Below are 16858 nucleotides of genomic sequence, written 5' to 3'. Positions count from 1 at the left end.
TCCCAGGGCCCCGGTGTTCATCTTAGCTGGGAGCCAACGTTATTAGCAGAAGACTTCAGTGTTGTCCTAGGTGTTAACACACGGCTTTTGCTTTCTGCTCTGAAAACAGAAGGAGCAGATGGCAATGCTTTGTGGAGGGTTTAGTGTCTCAGACAAGTCAGCATTTCTTGTGCCTTATCTCTACATTGGCGACATGAATTATTAATAGTAAAGAATTTGTTTTTTCCAGTTGGTGCCCAAATACGAGAGAGAGATGGCACTCCACGTGGTTTTGGGAAGGGCTTTGGTAAGTCTGTGTCGGTTCCTGTTCTGTGTGTTTTCTTTGCCGTTGCTCGAGCTCCAGTAAAGCTTCACCATGGTCATCTCCATGGTCCTGCCTGGCTCCGTATGGTCTATACCTTGTGGCCGCATGTCATCGGGCTGAAGCCTCTCTGGGAAAGATCATGATAACTACATGTGCTTCAGCGTGGCAAATAACCTAGTTATATTCTGGTGTTATTTTTCAGTACGAGTACCTGGGTGCAGACGAGTATGTTGTGACACAGAAGATAGTTCAGGTCTCCAGCTCGCTCAGCAGTGTAAGTTTTCGCTGATTTATGCGTACTGAGATGGAAACGTTGACGGCTTATTTCAGCCTACTAATGGATAGGTATTGGTAGGATTTGTCTCATTTTGGAGAAGATAATTAAATGTGCTTTCTGGAAATACGGAATCTCTGCTTTTTAGCTTTTGACTTTTTGGTTTAGTCTGTCAGAGCCTTCAAGTTTGCCTAGCAGTTGTCCAGACTGGGGCAGGAGCTGTGGAGGGGATTTTATCCCATCCATCCAACACAAACACATGCTTTAAATCAGTGCTGCTCTGGAGTCCAGGATTCCTAACCCCCCTGAGATAACATGCTGTCCCACAGCATGTGCTCCACCAAGGCATCCCAGGTGCCAGCAGCCACTGCTGCTTGTTTCCATCTGGCTGTCTTAGGGAAGTGATTTTATGTTTTTCCTGCCTGTATAGTACACAGCATGCACAGTTGGATGAGCATTTGACTTGAAATCACAGGGAATATAGCGTCTCCTCCTGGAAACCTAAAAGATGCAGACAAGGACAAGTTTGTGTATTCTGTATGTTTAATTATTTAATATATTCAAGTTTAGGTTGCCTTTGGGTTTATCAGATCCTGCTTACTGAACTGATTTTTTTTGCTCTTTTGGACACACTTCTGTGTCTTTCCGTTTTATATTTTCTACACCTTTTTCATGACATACATACAAAGCAGCCCATCATTTGCCAGCTGCTCCCATCTGTTTTCCTGAAGCAGCATGGTTGCTAATAAGTACAAACATTTAAACAGCACTTAAATTAAAAATATAGGAGCAGCCACTTCTCTTGTTAAACTTTCAGATGTTCAAGTCCCTTAATCTAACAGTTATGCCGTCCTCCATGGGGGTCTGGATGGATAACAGTACATTTAAGACAATGGGGCACGGTGAAGAGGTGCTGGCACAGCTGTTGGAGTGGAAGCAGATCAGCCCTGTTTTGCAGCCCCACGAAGTGCCATTTCTGCTCCTGTAAGAATAAATCATGATCATTATTTAAGAGCAGACAGCAACAACCTGCTGAATGCATGCACTTTTGAATAACATACTTTGCTATGAGCATGGTGCCTCTAATAAAAATTAAGTAAGGATGCAGTGAGGTATTGCAAATATAAAGTGAGATCTGCCCAAGGTGGGCAGGCTGGAACCCCCACAGTGCAAGGCTCGAGGATCCTCCGTCGGCAGCAGCGTTGACAGCATGCTGGGTCCCGGTGGGTGCTGCAGCCGTGCTCGGGGTGCCCTGGGTTTTACTGGGTGCAGCGGCATCTCCCGTGGCCCCACAAACGGCCTTGTCAGGCTTGGAGCTGAACAGCCGGCCGTGGCATCGCCTGGCCCTTAGCCAGAGCCATACCTTCCATACCTTTGCTTCTCTCCCTAGATCGTATTGCAGAACCCTCTGCCCTGGCCGCGCTCAAGAACTGGCTGCTGCTCAGCTTTGGCACCGTCCTCCTCGCTCTGGTCTGTGACACTGTCGTGATTACAAAATGGAGCCAGCTGAAAAGATCCTGTGCAAGGAGGGGATCGCGAACAGACAGGTAAGTTGGTGTTACTTAATTCAAATCCTCCATTCTGGGTGTGGGAGATGGGCAGCGAGCATTTGTAGTGACCGGAAAAGCTGGCAAGTGGGATTTACAGCTTGGGCAGAGCAGTGAAAGTTGTTTGGAGAACAGCAACTATTTGTTGATAAATTGGGAATTGTTTGTTGGCCACCAAGGGAAGAAACTAGCAAACAGGTGTCTAAAATGTACAAGCGTAGAAGCAAAATGAAGGGCGGCTTTCTTGGCACCAAGCACGCTGCCTGTGTGCAAGAGCTGGAGGAAATAGGTTTTCCATTTGCTAATTCCTGGGGAAAGCTAGCTGTAAAAGGGGAGAGGTAGGATGCAGGAGAGGCTGCAGGTCCCAGTAAGAGCGGGGAGTGGTGGCTCGCTGCGACTGGGGGGAGCCTGGGGGGGGCTGAGGCACCGCTCTGGGTCTCCGCACAGCCCCGCCACCCAGGAGGGCAGCGACAGCCGGGACATGGACACGGAGCCAGGGCCGTGCCACAGGCACCGGTAAAGCTGTTGGGTGCAGCCGCGTGTCTGTGTCTCTGTGCGGGGGCTGCAGGGCTGGTACCAGTGGGGCGATGCAGGGGGTGGTGGGGCTGCTGGCTGCACTGGGCTCTCGGCTGGCCAGTGTCGGTGGTATGGCTGGTGGTGGCGAGCAGCCCCCCGCAGGTAGGTGCAGCCCCTGGACCCCGCAGCCCCCAGTGCTGCTCTCCCCATGGGCAGCACGCCTGGGCCTACATCGTCCCCACCGAGGGGACCCCCCGCACCATGTGGCGGTGGCAGCAGTGAGTGGGGCGCAGCGGGTGAGTGGCGCGGCCCCCGGCCCCTCTGCAGCCCCCGGGGCTGTGCAGGGTCATGGCTGGGGACCAGGGTGGCCACATGCCGACTGCAGGGGTGTCATCTCTCCATAGAGCGTTTTTGCCAGAGGATTTGCAGATCTATACCGGTGGCAGAGGGGGGCTTGTGAAATCCGAACTGGCACACCTCGAGGCCTGTGCCACCTTCTCTGCCCAAGGAGCCCCCACGCTGCAAACCCACACCCTTATGCTGCTTGCTGTGGTGGCGACAGTGGCACAGGCTGCTTCCTCGGGTCCCTGCTGGAGCAGCAGCTACAGTTGAGGTGTGGGGCAACGGCACTGGCTGGGCGACATTTTCCACCCAGCGCATCTGCTCTGGGACCACGGCTTTGGTTGGTGCATTCAGAGGTACGAGGACTGGCAACGGATTTGCCCCTGTGGGGTGATGCAGCCGTGCCAAAATTGCCTGGGACAGAACATATCTCCACTTGAGGAGCGAAGCACTTTCTAGGCTGAGGCTACAGGGAGAATATTAGTCGTACAGACAGGTAATGCAGTCCCGCGCTTCAGAGGACCCATAGTGATGCCTGTCCCGCTGTCCATGCCCCCCCTCAGCCCTTCCCACGCACCCACGGCACCTCCAGCCCCGGCCCCCGGCACAGGACGCTTTCTGTGCAGGCAGGGCTCATAGTGTTGATTTTCCCCCAGGAAACCACTATTTCAGCAGGCCCTGCTCAGAGCCTCCTGCCAAGTGCCCCTGGATCGAGGGACCCACCGGGCTGCCCCAGTGTCCCTCAGCCGTGGGACCCTGCCCTGCCAGGCGCCAGGCTGGGGCGGCTCTTGGCAGCACCGGGGCGCTCAGGCCATTGCGGCCAAGGCACAGGAAGGGCGCGGGGCGGACGTGTGGTCCCCGCCGTGGCTGCAGGCTCCTTCCCGCTGGCGTGGGGCTGGCCGGAGGGTGGGCTGTGGCGGTGGTGGCAGAGGAAGCCTGACTCATCAGAGCAGGCGTCGTGCCAGGAAATCCCCCTGTGCTGGGCGGCCCCTTCCCTGCTCTGGCTGCAGCCCACATCCCCTGGATAGGCAAACCGTGGCACTCACCTTCATGCCTGGGTGGGCTTGGGGGGTGCCCTGCCCAGCGCCAGCACACTCTGGCACACAAAATCCCTCCAGCCTTCCCACGAGAAAGAGCTGCCACAGGTGTGCCCCCTCCTCAGGGCCCCTTGGTCCCCAAGGCACAGCGAGCAAACGGCACAGGCACAGTGTTGCCGCAGCCCTGTGCTTTCCCCTGCTGCAATGGCAGCAGCACCCGCTGCAGGGAGGGGACCAATCTGCCAGGGTGACAAAGGCAGCACTGTGGGGAAATGGTCCATGGCCAGCGTAAAGCACCCCAGGCTGCTTCTGTGCAGCCTCCCATGGGAGCCTGGAGCATCCCTGCAGCTCCAAGGGGAGGTGCTGGGGGGAGGCAGCTCACAGCCCCTACCCGCAGCAAGGGAGCTTCCTGCAGCCTTACCCGTAGGTGGATGCCCACGGGATGGAGATTAATGTTTGCTCCATGACAGTACCTTATCGGCAACCTTTAACCATGTTTGCTCAGACCCTCCGGCCATTGGGTGGCCGGGCCCTAGCCCCCCCAGGACAAGGTACGTTCCCCTCCCGGGGCTGGGGCACGCGGCGCTGGCTCAGCACATACCGGGAGCAGGGCAGCCTGCACGTCTCGGTCGAGCCAGAGCACATCTTGATCCTGCAGCCAGCACCTGGTGATGGAGGCCGACGACAGCACAGAGGAGACCCTGCTGCCTCTGGCGCTGACAAGGTTTCAGCTCTCCGAGGAGTACGGCTTCCTTCTTCCTGATCCTCTGGTAGGAGATGGCTGTGCCACTGCAGTTGTGTGCTACAGGAGACAGAGAACAGAAAGATAGAGGGGTTGGCGAGCAGCTTTCTGGTTGGGTTTTGATTGAACGCTACTCCATAAGAGGTTAAAACAGCAGTGAGGAAGGCACATGATATTTTTGCTCAGGCAGTTTCGTAGGACAAACCCTTCACTTTAAAAATGAGTAAGTGGCTGCAGCAAGCGCCACAGGGGAGAGGAGAAGGAGCTTTGCAAATCATGCATCAGCCTTGGCTTTACAGGATTTCAGGGAGCATGAGGAGAGCAGTCAGACTGCAGATCTCCCATGCTGAAAGTGGTGCCATTTATCACTGGGCTTACTTCACAGTGGGAGTGCTCAGGGACAGGCAGATGCTTATTTATCATCCATTAATTCGCAACCACGCAGGCTGGTATTACAAGAGGGGGAACCAGACACAAGCCATTAGCTGCGATGTGACACGTGGGAGCCCAGGCTGCCCTCCCTTCCCTGCAGGCGCGAACATAGCCCTGCCAGTTCCAGGAAAACCTCTGCAAATGGAACGGAGCGGGACGGTGAAGGGTCCCCACACACCCCCAGCTGGGCAGTGTCCGGAGCAGCCATCCCCAGGGCTGGTGTGTCACAGCCCTGCTCTGGCTGCCCCATGCATCCCCTGGCCACCATCGCAGCCCCCATCCCCTTTTCTCCCCAAACCCTATGGCTCTTCTGCATTGCAGCCAGAGCAGGGACCGCAGCAGGAGAGTTTGGGTGTTGTCTCTCAGCTAGCCTCAACTCCAAAGAGTTTGCCTAGGGCTGGCCTTATCTCCAAGCCTTCTGTCCCCTCCTGCTCCTGTCCCAGCACGCTGCTCTCCCCACACTGGGACAGACAGGCTCCTTCCGCTTTGCAGTGACTCCCCGAGGGGCATGCCAGTGCCTAGAGCTGCACTGGTGCAGGACTGTTTTCACTGTCCCATGGTTGGCATGAGACCCTCAACTCATGGGTGTGCAGGGGATGTGCTCCCCCAAAAGCCCCCCCAGAGCCCAGGGGCCAGGGCAGCCAGCCCGTCTCTCTCAACCGACCCATCACCACTGAGCCCAGTGACTTCTTCCCAAGCTTGGTGCTGGCAGTGCCGTGTTTGCTGTGACCTGTCCCTCCTCAGCTGCCACCTGCCCACAGCGGGATGCTCCAGGATGCTCCATCCTCTTGGTGTTTCATGAAGGATGATGGTGGCAGCGCGTCCCCAAGCCCGGCACAGCCCTGAAGACTCCTCTTTAGGGAAGGGGGCTGCACTCTCCCCTGAGCCCCTCCCTGCTTCATGCACAGCCCCACAGCCAGCTCTGCTGATGCCAGATTTAACCTCTTGGACACATCTCCTGTCTCAGTCCCGAACTGCTCAGAAACTACGGGGAGAGAAGAGATGCAGCCTTGCAACACTCAGACTCTGCATTAACCGCCCTCCTCTTGTCTCTTTCAAGACAGAGCTGCCGGCACCCTACGGTCCCTGGATGGAGATTGCCCATGACCTGCCTCAGCTGATCTCAAGCCATCAGCTCCGCTCACGAGTTCACCAGGTACCTGTGTTATCTTTCCTGTCTCTGGTGCTCTCTCAAACCTTGGTCTGACACAGCAGTGTCTGCAAAACGCATGGAAAACCAAACCAACAGCAAAGCCATGTCCTCAGCAAGGACTCACGCAGACAGGACTAATACCGTGCAAGGGCAAAGCCAACGTCAACACAGAAGTAACTCCTATGGCAGACCCCAGGGCGCACCGGCCCCCCGAGGCGGCGAGGCTGGAGTGGATGGCATGACAGCTGCGGCTCATCCCGGCCGCGCTCCCTGCCCCTGAGCCCCCAGGTGCTCCATGAACACCTGGCCCGGCTGGACCCCTCTGGCACACAGAGGGATCAGATGCTCTCGTGCACACCCCAGCACAAGGGAGAGGAACGCCTGCCTCTTGGAGTAAAATCCTCTGGTTTACTGTCCGTGCTTACAAACCAGCAACAGCGCATCAGTAGCAAATCCTGCAGCGTGGGAGGGAATGGAAGCTTGCAGGGAGACAGCAGAGGCAGGGAGAGGCACTAGGAGGGTCTCTCCCCTGCTGGTGGGGCAGCCCCCCGCTGCCGGGGGCCCTTGGCATCACCTGTGGTGCCCCTTGCTCCCAAGGGTTTCCCTGGCAGATGCCGCAGCTGAGCGCCCAGCACCTCCGAGGGCATGAGGAGCTGCACTTGGCGCACCTGGTTCTCAGCTTCATCACGATGGGCTACCTCTGGCAGGAGGGCGAGGAGGGCACCGTGAAGGTAAAAGCAACACGGAGCAAGTCCACCTCTCCTTGGGATCTGGGGGCTGATGCTGCTCCCCTGGGACTTATCCCATGGGAGCAAAGCCCCTTTCCTGAGGCTGCAGCACCCTCCTGCCTGGCTGGGTGCCCATGGACAGGCACCTTTCACCAGCCTGACAGCGTCCCTGATCCTTCCTGTGCTTTGTGCCATTCAGGTCCTGCCCCGAAATCTTGCTGTCCCCTTCTGGGAGGTCTCGCAGGCCCTCGGCCTCCCACCCATCCTCGGCCATGCGGACTTTGTGTTGGCCAACTGGAGGAGAAAGAACCCCAACGGGTAAACAGGCAAACACTAGCGGAGCGAGCATGGCTTGTCCCGCCATCGGGGCAACAGTGATGAGCCTGAGCAGGTCCTGTCTAGCACAACGGGGACAAACAGTTCCCAAACTGCTCCTGTTCTGCCAAAAAACATTGAAAACCCACTGTCATTGGGGGCCTGTCTCATGGGGGCAGATGCGGGTGCCCAGTGGGGAACTGGGTGCCTCTGGGAGCATCCCCCCGGGACTGGGCCAGCGAGCTCATTTGTCTCCTACAGAGCACAGTCTGTTGCTGAAGCAATTTATAACATCTCTCTCTCTCTCCTTTTCTTGTGCATTTGTTGGCAATAACTGAAATGCCCACAGGCCTCTGGAAATTGAGTAAGTATTTAAGATGCTGATTTATTTTCTAACGGTATTAGTTTTGTTTGAATTGGCTTAGCACTCCAACACTGCAGGGCTCTGCTTAGGTTGAACCTACCTCCTGATATATAAGCACAACAAAAACAGCTCAGCCTTTGGCAGAGAAATGCCACTGCAACAAGAGCAAAGTGCCATGACCACAGCTGAACCGTAGGCTGTCTAGTCCACACAGAGCCTGGCTGTCATGGTCTAACGAGTGCACGGGGTGGGTCATGGATCCCTCAAAACCAGAGAGGCCCCTCTCCCCGTTTGCTCTGTGCCAGCTCCTCTCTGCCCAGGGTGCAAATGAGAGGCTCTGCAGCCAGGAGGGTTTTGCTCCAAGGGCTCAGTGGGTCCTGGGGTGTGCGGGGAAAGCCTGAGCAAGCACCCTTCTAACCCACACACACCTGGCGCTCCACTGGTCACCTTTGCAGGAACCTGGACACCATCATCTCGCTGCCTGGGGGTGAGAGCCTGCGAGGCTTCATCCTTGTCACCCTCCTGGTTGAGAAGGCTGCTGTGCCTGGGATTAAGGTAGGGTACCGTCGTGCCCCATAGCTCTTTGCTCACCCAGAAAGCACCTGCAAGCACGCGCCCACGAGGTGCACCCGTCCCCTGCATGCTTGCTTGTGGCCTGGGGGAAGGGGCAAGGCTGGCGTGGGTGGCAGCGGGTAGCTGGAGCCACTGTACACAGACATCCCAGCCCCCTCATCATTTCGTGCTCTCCCTCCTCTCCTCTCGCAGGCAGTCGTTCAGGCCATTCGTGCCATCCTGCAGCTGGATGAGGAGACTCTGTGCAAAGCCCTGCAGGCACTGGCAGAAGCCATCAGGGACATGAGCAAGGCTTTGAAACAGATGCACGGTAACAGCAGCCTTCAGCTGGAGGGCGGCTCACACCCTCACATCGCTGTGCACGCTTTAGCTCATCAGATGCATTAGTGTAAATGCGCTCACACTTGGCCCCTGCAGCATCTCTGGAGGGATGGAGTGGGAGGAGGCAGGAGCAATGCAGGGGCAGCTCAGCGCTCCCAGGGTGACGCAAGGTGTTTGAGCACCATGAGGGGTAAAAGCGTGGGGTGGTTTTGGGCTGAGCAGCTCTGAGCGGTGATGCTGCACTGCACACAGCAGTGCCCCAAGGAGCCCAGACAGGGGAAGCCCACGGTGGGGAGGGGGCAATGCACTGGCCCCTCCTGCCAGGTCCTTCTCAGGGTACAGATTTGGGTCACCTCAGTGGCATTGGGCGGGGGGGAGCACTGCCACACGGGAAATGCCAATGCAGAGGAAACTAATTGCCTTTTGCCCATGGTGACAGCTATGATCTGATTTCCTCCTAGACTATGTGGATCCAACAGTATTTTACACTGTGATCCGGATCTTTCTCTCTGGGTAAGTGCAGCACATTTCCCACCAAAGCCACCGTGTTGATAGCTGTCAGGGCTGGGGGGAGCAGGGGATGAGCTGGGAAGGGGCAGCCCAGACAGGGCATGGGGTCCCCAAGGCAGGGTAGGAACCAGCATTGTGTCCAGCAGTGGTGGCCCCAAGGGCAATGCAGTCCCGTCCCTCTCAAGGGAGGGAGTTCCCAGGCACTTGAGCTGCCTGTGCGGAGCCAGAGCCGGGTAAGGACTGCAGCAGAGGGCTGGGGTCTGCCTCCCTACCCACTTCTCTCCATCCTGCACTTCAGCTTAGCCCCGGCATTGTCTCTGCACTGCAACAGCCATAACTGTGCAGAAACAAATCATTCCTGCTCTTGGCCCAAACAGTTTTGACAGGAAAAGACTAATTTCTCTTTCCGTTGCATGCTGTACACACAAAGCTACAAAGCTGAGTGGGGTCCCTTCCTCCTGTGTGTTAAAGAAATATCAATAACAAGCCTATTGCTGTTGCTCCACTACAAATCTGTTAATTAACAAAAAAATATCCCCGCCAAATACTGGGGAAGAGAAAGTCACTTGGGCAAGGCAGAAACACTCCCATGAGAGCCCAGTGCTGGGGGTTTGCTATCCCTCATCTTCCCTGCGGGGCTGTGAGCATCCCCAGCTGCTCCACTCCTGGGCTTCTCAGGGGGTTTCTATTTTTATTTCTCTTTAGCATATCTCAGCATTCCTAAGTCAAAAGGCTCCATGCATCCTGATTAGGTTTCTCTCATTTTTTATCCAAGCCGACCTCGTCTTGATGGTCATCAGCCTGGAAAAACATGCCTTTTAAATTCCCTTCTGCTTATAAGAACTTCCCACTAGTAAAGGTTACTATAAATACATTCTTGGGAGAGCTAAAAATATTATGGTATTTGATAATGAATCTATTTTCTCTGCAGTTTGTGCAAAATCTGCTCCAGCAGTCGAGCAGCCTTAGCAGACAGCACCAAAAGCTTCCTGAAATGGTGCATTCTTCAGAAGGTCAAGAGATATTTTTGTGCCAGGCACATTATCTCTCTGAAATTGTAACAACTCCTCTTTCCATTTGTGAGCGAGAATATATCCATTTTTGCACAACAGGCGCATAAAACTGCATGACAGGGACTGTGAGTTAATGGTGTATGGGGGGAGGCACCGATGCTGCCCGGTTCCTGGGCTTGCTGAGGACGAGCAGCTATATGAGGGGGAGGAAATCACATTACAGGCTTGTTCTCTGCTGAAATAAATAAAGGCAGGCTGTCCTGCGCTGTCCTTAAAGACATCATCTCAAGAGTAACAAGAACAGAGAAAAATCCAAAGCACAAACTTCAAGGGCTTGGAACAGCGTTTGGGCAACTACCTGCTGCAGAGGCAACCCAGCTTCAAACGGCTGCTGGGACTTCAAGGGATTAATGTTAATTACTTCACTTGCCCAGGCAAGTTCCCTCTCCTTTCTTGCACTCCCAAAGCAGCTCTGGACCAGGACATGAGCTGGAGGTGCAGCCAGGCGGAGGGCAGCTCGTCCTGGGACCATGCCATGGGGTGCTCACCAGTGTGCAACGATCCTGTAGAACCATCCCTCGCTCCTCAGCGAGGGATAATGAAGGATTTCTCTCCACACCCATGACCTTGTTGTGCACCTTGACACGGTGTTTGGTGTCCAAGTTTATCTCCCATTTGAGGACAGCTGGCAAGGCTGAGCGAGGAGGGGGAGATCCACGGGCCAGGCCAGGAAGGTTTTGGTCAGTTGTGCCAGCCTAGGGTCCCTTCTCGCAGCCCCCATCATTATCAGCTGCTCCACGGCCACTCCCTGCCTGACTGCCCTGTCTTCCCGCTCAGCTGGAAGGATAACCCTGCCATGCCGGAGGGGCTGATATACGAAGGTGTAGCTGACGAGCCCATGGCGTACTCGGGAGGGAGCGCAGCGCAGAGCGCTGTCCTTCACGCTTTTGATGAGCTCCTGGGGATTCGCCACAGCGAGGAGAGCAGTAAGACACACTTTTCCTTCTTTCTAAGCAAACAAGGGGGTGAGGGAAGAACCGAGCCAGAGTGATTCCCAGGGCTGTGCCCAGCTCTGCCAGCTGACAGGACACCCGCCCATCTCACCTTTGCAAAACCCTCGCAGAGCCCGGCTGGGACGAGGTTCTGCCCAGTTCATTAGGGAGGCAGTCTATAAACGAGGCTCTGGCAGGCACTTCCTTGCTGCTATAAATTCCCAGATGGATAGACTTTGCTTTTTGCATTTTAACTTTTTACTGAGATTATATATGGGTACAGAGATGAGGGAACAGAGTGTGCCAGCATCCTGCCAGTAATTTAGCTCACCCATTCACATAGCTCCACGTTAGTCCAGCCCCCAACAGAATATATTTATCAGAACTTAGCAAAACCACTCTAGTAGCAGAAAAGGCTGAGAGCAAGGGCTAAAACCTGCCTTTAGGGTTAAGAACAACCCTAATGGAGCATTGACCTAAGATGGGTTTTCTTCCTCAGTTAATCAAGGCAGAAAGGAGGGGGCCAGGAGGCTGTGCAGGCTGTCAGGTACCACCCAGCACAGTGGTCCCTGCAGACCACAGCACCAGTGCTCCAGTCTGGCTGCCCTCTGAGAGCGTCAGGGTGCTTTAACCCACTCACCCCCAACTTATTTCTTCCTTTGCTTGTGTCTTCCAGCCACCTTCCTCCACAGGATGAGGGACTACATGCCCCCACCCCACAGAGCCTTCGTGGAGGAGATCCGCCGTGCCCCATCCCTGAAGCAACATGTGCTCTCCTCCGGAGACACACAGCTCCGTGCAGCTTTCAACCAGTGCATCTCTGAGCTAGCAGACTTCAGGTCCTACCACATCACCATTGTCACCAAGTACATCACTGTTGCAGCAGCCAAAGCCAAGGCCAGACAGGCAGAGCTGTGTGACAGGGTTGGCCCCTCTGCGGGGAAGCTCCCATCTGCACTGGAGGCCAAAGGGACCGGAGGGTCCCACATCTTCAGCTTCCTGAAAAGTGTCAGGGACACCACCAGGGAAGGGATGATAAGTGCCTGACTTGCCCCAAGGGTTTGCAAGGCACTGCTCAAGGCGGGTGCAGGAGGCCAGACGGCTCCGGTGCATGCTGCAGCACACGAGCCAAAGTCCAACTGCAGCGACCTGCACCAAAATTCTCCTCTCCGCAGCACCCTTCCTGCTCGTGCATGTCTGGGATGTGGAACGTGCTCTGGGTTGTCAAAGGAGGAGAGCACTGTTGCTGGTAACCCCCAAAAGGCATGCAGTGAGTGCAGCATCCTGCCATCGCACTGGGATGGGCACAGCATCCTTCCATGGCACTGGAATGGCAACGACAACCTTCCACAGCAGTAGGATGGGTGCAGCATCCTTCCACGGCACTGGGATGTGCACAGCAACCTTCCACGGCACTGGGAAGAGCGGTATCCGTCCCAGCCCTGCCTGCTGTGCCCCACCACGCTCATTCCCCGCGGGTGGGGGCTGCCACTCCGCTGGGGGCGACACGGGCTAATAAAGCAGCGATTCCCAAACCCAGTCGTGCTGCCGGGCCCTGTGTCCGTCGCGAAGCTGCGTCCCCGGCCAGCCCATCGCGACATCCAGCGCTTCTCCATCGCGAGGTGGCGGCACAAACCTGCTTTTGGCTCCGCCGCAGCCGGGCTCCCCGCAGCCGAGGCATGGAGCGGGCAGGTAGAGCGAAGCACGGGGGTGAGGATTTGGGAGGGCTGGGGTGGGGGCTGGGGGCTGCGGGGTGCAGCAGGTGCCAAGCCAGGGCTTCCCACTGCGACCCACAGCCTTTGGCTCCCCGACACGGCTCCTGTCCCCGACACTGGCCAGCCCTGCCGTGCTAACTGTGCTAACACTGACATGGTACCATCCTGCCGTGCCCGGGGCTGCCAGGCCCCTGCGGGTCCCAAACCACCACGGCAGGCTCGAGTCAGCAATTCTCATCACACCTCGCTGCCTAATTCAGATGCTTGGGCTGGTAATGCCAAGCAGTCCGGTTGGAAACTCGGACTCTTGTTTGCCCAGCCTTTCACAATTACTTGTTTCTGTAAAAGACGGTTTTGTTTGCTGAAATGCCTGCTGCTAGTCTGAGTAACAGGCAGAGATCTCACATAGCCCGTGCGTCTGCAGCAGGGCCACAGTTACTCCAGGGGAAGTCTGCTGAGAAACCAACTCCCCAGGCACGAGAACGATGCTGAAGTCACTCAAACCCAGGCGAGAGGGGAAAGTGGACAAGAGAAGTGAGCAGAGCATGTGGGGTGTCCAGGAAGCTGGTGTTCACAGAGATGCTGCATTAAGGCATAAGGTTTTACTCTCCATTGCCAACTTCATCGCAGCTCCTGATTTATTAAGGGCTTAGGACGTCACAGGAGCAAAGCCGCAACATTTGGGCACACACAGCCTTCACTTTCTTAACTCTCAATGATCAATACTGTGCTGTGGCAGGGGATGCAGGGACATGCGGTTTCCTCGAGGGGCCGGCAAGAGAAAAACGCTTCAGACAAACCCATGGTCCTCACCAGGTATCTGCAGTAGACCGATGGTCTGATGCTGGGTTCATCCCAGGACACGCCATGCCGGTTCCTGTGATACAGACACCACAGCAGAAGCAAGACCAGCAAACAACCCTGCAGCTCAGCACAGCCGCCAGGCTCCCACCTGCTCCCCTGTGCATCGCTCCCTGGTGTGAGCCTGTGGGACTGGGCTCACCGCACCCCACCGTGCTGGGGCGGGTGAGCAGATCTCTGCACTCAGAGCAGTGCTGAAGCTTTTTCATAATGCCAGGTGCCTAGGTTGCCCTTTTGCAGCAAGACAGCACCCCTAAATTCCTTGGAATTGGCATCTTTAGGGAAATCAGGCCATATGCCTTTGTGTTTTGCCCGCCCAGGTTTTGCTGGCATGGCCACCAGAGACAGGTTTCACACCCAATCAGTGCCTTGGTGCAAAAATAGCTCTGGCAGTGCCACTTCTCCTGCACTATCAGAAGAGAGTCAAGGTCCTTTGAAATGAGGCTTCGTTCCCATAAGGGCAACAAAAAGCTCAGCACATGGCAGCTTGAATTATTAAAGCTCCTTGCTAAATTTTATTTTGTGCCCTCTTTTGAAACGCAGTCTTAAAACTGGGGCTTAGGAGACGATAACTTTGGTAAACAACCTATGGGAACACGTCAGCACCTTTAAATCTTTGCCTGGCAGCCCTCATTCCACTCAATCTTCATTTCTGAATAGCCGCTGCATATTTTATGTAGGAAATATTTCATTCTGATGATTGTCTTGGTCTATTACATTTCAGACCATTTCAGGAAAACAGCAAACTTACAGAGGAAAAAAACAATCACTCCAGCTAAATGAAAAATACAATAAGGAGCCACAGGCAGCTGGTGCAGGCTGGCACTGCAGGGGAGACGTGGGCTCCATGCATGCAGTGAAGTGCCCAAACCCACGCTGGGCAGCAGCGGTGCCAGTGCCAGGAAGGGGCAAAGGGCCCTTGGTTTTTTTTGTTCCTGTTGCAAACCCTCACGAAGCCCCAGGGCCCTTCCCCGCACACGCCACCCCTGCCCTGGACCACTCCAACACAGGGGGGAGGCAGGTGGCTTCATGCCACCTTGGAAGAGAAAAGGGGAGCTGGGAAAGCAGAGGGGAGATGCCAGAGGGCTCTGGAGAGCCAAGGGGGTACCCCGCACCAGTGGACACCTTCAACACATCACTTTTGAGGGATGAGGAAGGTACCTAAAAGCTGCACAGAAAGAGAGTCAGACCACGGTGTTTCCAGGTCAGCAAACGACACAGCAAGAGCTCACCACATTTGAGTTCACTTTTCCAAATGCTTTGTCAGAGATGCATCCAACAACAGCACACACATTAAGCAGATTCACCTCCTTTAAAGTCAGAGTCGGGGAGGATCCTGCCACACTCACAGCACCCAGACAGTGATGCACAGTGATGCACAGACACTTCCCATCTTCTCTCCCGGCAGGCTGGGACAGCTGCTTCACGAGAGCTTTGATCTCTCTGTTTCCAAACCACTGCTGTCTAATATTGATCACAAGATGCAGGCATCTAAGGTCTCAGGTGCATTATGACTGTAAGCACACTCCATTTCAATAATTTACATCTGCACCTAAAAATGCCACAATACCTTTGAGAATAACATGGTGCTTGGCACTCATTTTGCCACCAGGAACCACACTGTCCACATCCACACAGCAAGACGCGGCTGTGGCCTTGAGGTCCTGCTCTGCCCTGAAGGGTTTGTGTCAGAGCGTGGGTCTCCATCACCTTTACAGAGCCACAGGTGTAGCAGCAATGTTCAGTCTCTGCTGCTCTGGCTTGCTGCACCCTGTTTCAAGCCCACAGCCTTTCCCCAGCCAGCACCTCATGGGGTACCTCATGGGTACCACTGCCCTTCTGCCACAGAAAGCCTATTTCTGCAGCTCTTAAGTAAAGTGCATGTTTTTGTCACCACGGGAAGGCAGCAGAAGGGCAGACCTCCCTTTCAGAGGTGCTGTCCCCCAGACCGCAGCTCCCAGAGGAACTTCTCTGCACTCAGGCTGGGACAGCACGACCTGCCCAGGCTCCACACGAACCATAACGGGATTTTGCACCACTGCCCCGAACCCAGCAGCATCTGCCAGGTCAGCCAGGACAGGCGCTGCCAGGGAGCTGATGCAAAACCAACAGGGATCGAATCATAGAATCGCCCTTGGCCACAACCAGAACAGCAGCTACAGACTCAAATTAGCACCACCCACACAGAAAACCATCTTGTCACTGCAAACAGGGGCCCTGCCCCTGCAGCTTGAGGCGCACATTTCCATTGCGAATCTGCAGCACGGCACTCCCAGCCCTGCTCCGGGGGGGGTCCGCCTGCTGCTGGTGCCTTGCTACCCCCTTCCATAAAGCAGAGTTTCCCCCACGAAGTCTGACAGTCGGACCCGTGTAACGGAGAAGGAAGCTGGGTGCGCACCCAAGGTGTCAGGAGGACACCTCGCCTGGGTGCACCTTTGATGCCACCAAACCACGGGACCTGCCCACAGCACAGCAGCCCTGCCCCCCCCCCCACTGTGCTATGCCCAGCCTAGCAGCCGCCATCCCACCCACCTGCTTGCTCAGACTTCGGCCTCCTCGCCTTGCCCAGGTCTCACCCAGGTCACCTTCCACTGCGGCAGATCTGTGCAAAAGTTCCTCTGGGCATTGACAGCCACTTTCCCAAGGGCCAGGCTGCCTGCCCCTCTGCCGAGGGCATCTCACAGCCTCCCAGCACATACAACCGAGTGCTTTGCCGTGACTCCTGCTACCACTTTTGTCCCTGTGAATATTTGAAATCGAATAAGAATACAAACATTTGGATTCTAGACACTTCCCAACCCCGACCTTCTTTATTACTTGGCTCTGCTCCTGGAACCGGGGCCAGAGGAGACTCTGAACGATTTAAGTTATTTAACATGCTGTGCATAGATCAGTCTTGCTCTCTCCTCTAGCCGCAGGTTTCCCTTTGTGGTTTGCTGCACACTTATTATGTTCATCAATATCCAAGTAATTAAAATCCCCCATTATTTGGGTCCTGGCTGCCTTATGAGGGCCTCATAAGCTATAAAACATTTCATCATCAACCTTCCTTAAGTGCCCGGGAGGTCTGCATCCCTGTTTCAGGATCCCCTGGCTGCCGTTACAACCCTGAAGGTCCT

General features: G+C 55.5%; 1 protein-coding gene and 1 long non-coding RNA gene across 5 annotated transcripts; one reads left to right on the top strand and one right to left on the bottom strand.

The window, feature by feature from the left end:
• Positions 1-1125: 1125 nt before the first annotated feature.
• LOC114015556 (uncharacterized) lies at positions 1126-16449 on the bottom strand. Of its 2 annotated transcripts, XR_008729822.1 has the most exons (4): positions 16272-16449; positions 4622-4822; positions 1951-2095; positions 1126-1560 (listed from the first exon to the last, which is right to left on the bottom strand). It is a non-coding gene; the product is annotated as an uncharacterized LOC114015556 (long non-coding RNA). The 2 variants fall into 2 exon arrangements; XR_008729821.1 differs by lacking the exon at positions 1951-2095 and having other exon boundaries at positions 16272-16446.
• On the top strand, positions 4683-12702 carry LOC102055026 (indoleamine 2,3-dioxygenase 2). 3 transcript variants are annotated; one of them, XM_027803721.2, is made up of 11 exons: positions 4683-4790; positions 6255-6350; positions 6959-7078; positions 7275-7393; positions 7740-7754; positions 8210-8309; positions 8520-8637; positions 9110-9161; positions 11009-11157; positions 11663-11710; positions 11840-12702. In XM_027803721.2, the coding sequence occupies exons 1-11, from the start codon at positions 4692-4694 to the stop codon at positions 12208-12210; spliced, it is 1287 nt and encodes a 428-aa protein (XP_027659522.1). In that variant the 5' UTR covers positions 4683-4691; the 3' UTR covers positions 12211-12702. The 3 variants fall into 3 exon arrangements, with proteins under 3 accessions (XP_027659522.1, XP_005438089.1, XP_027659523.1); XM_005438032.3 differs by lacking the exon at positions 11663-11710; XM_027803722.2 differs by lacking the exon at positions 4683-4790 and having other exon boundaries at positions 6254-6350; positions 6945-7078.
• Positions 16450-16858: the final 409 nt, after the last annotated feature.

This window comes from Falco cherrug, chromosome 18 (assembly GCF_023634085.1).
Source record: "Falco cherrug isolate bFalChe1 chromosome 18, bFalChe1.pri, whole genome shotgun sequence".
NCBI lineage: Eukaryota > Metazoa > Chordata > Aves > Falconiformes > Falconidae > Falco > Falco cherrug.
The sequence above is the reverse complement of the archived record's forward strand: the minus strand, read 5'-3'. Positions and strand labels throughout refer to the sequence as shown.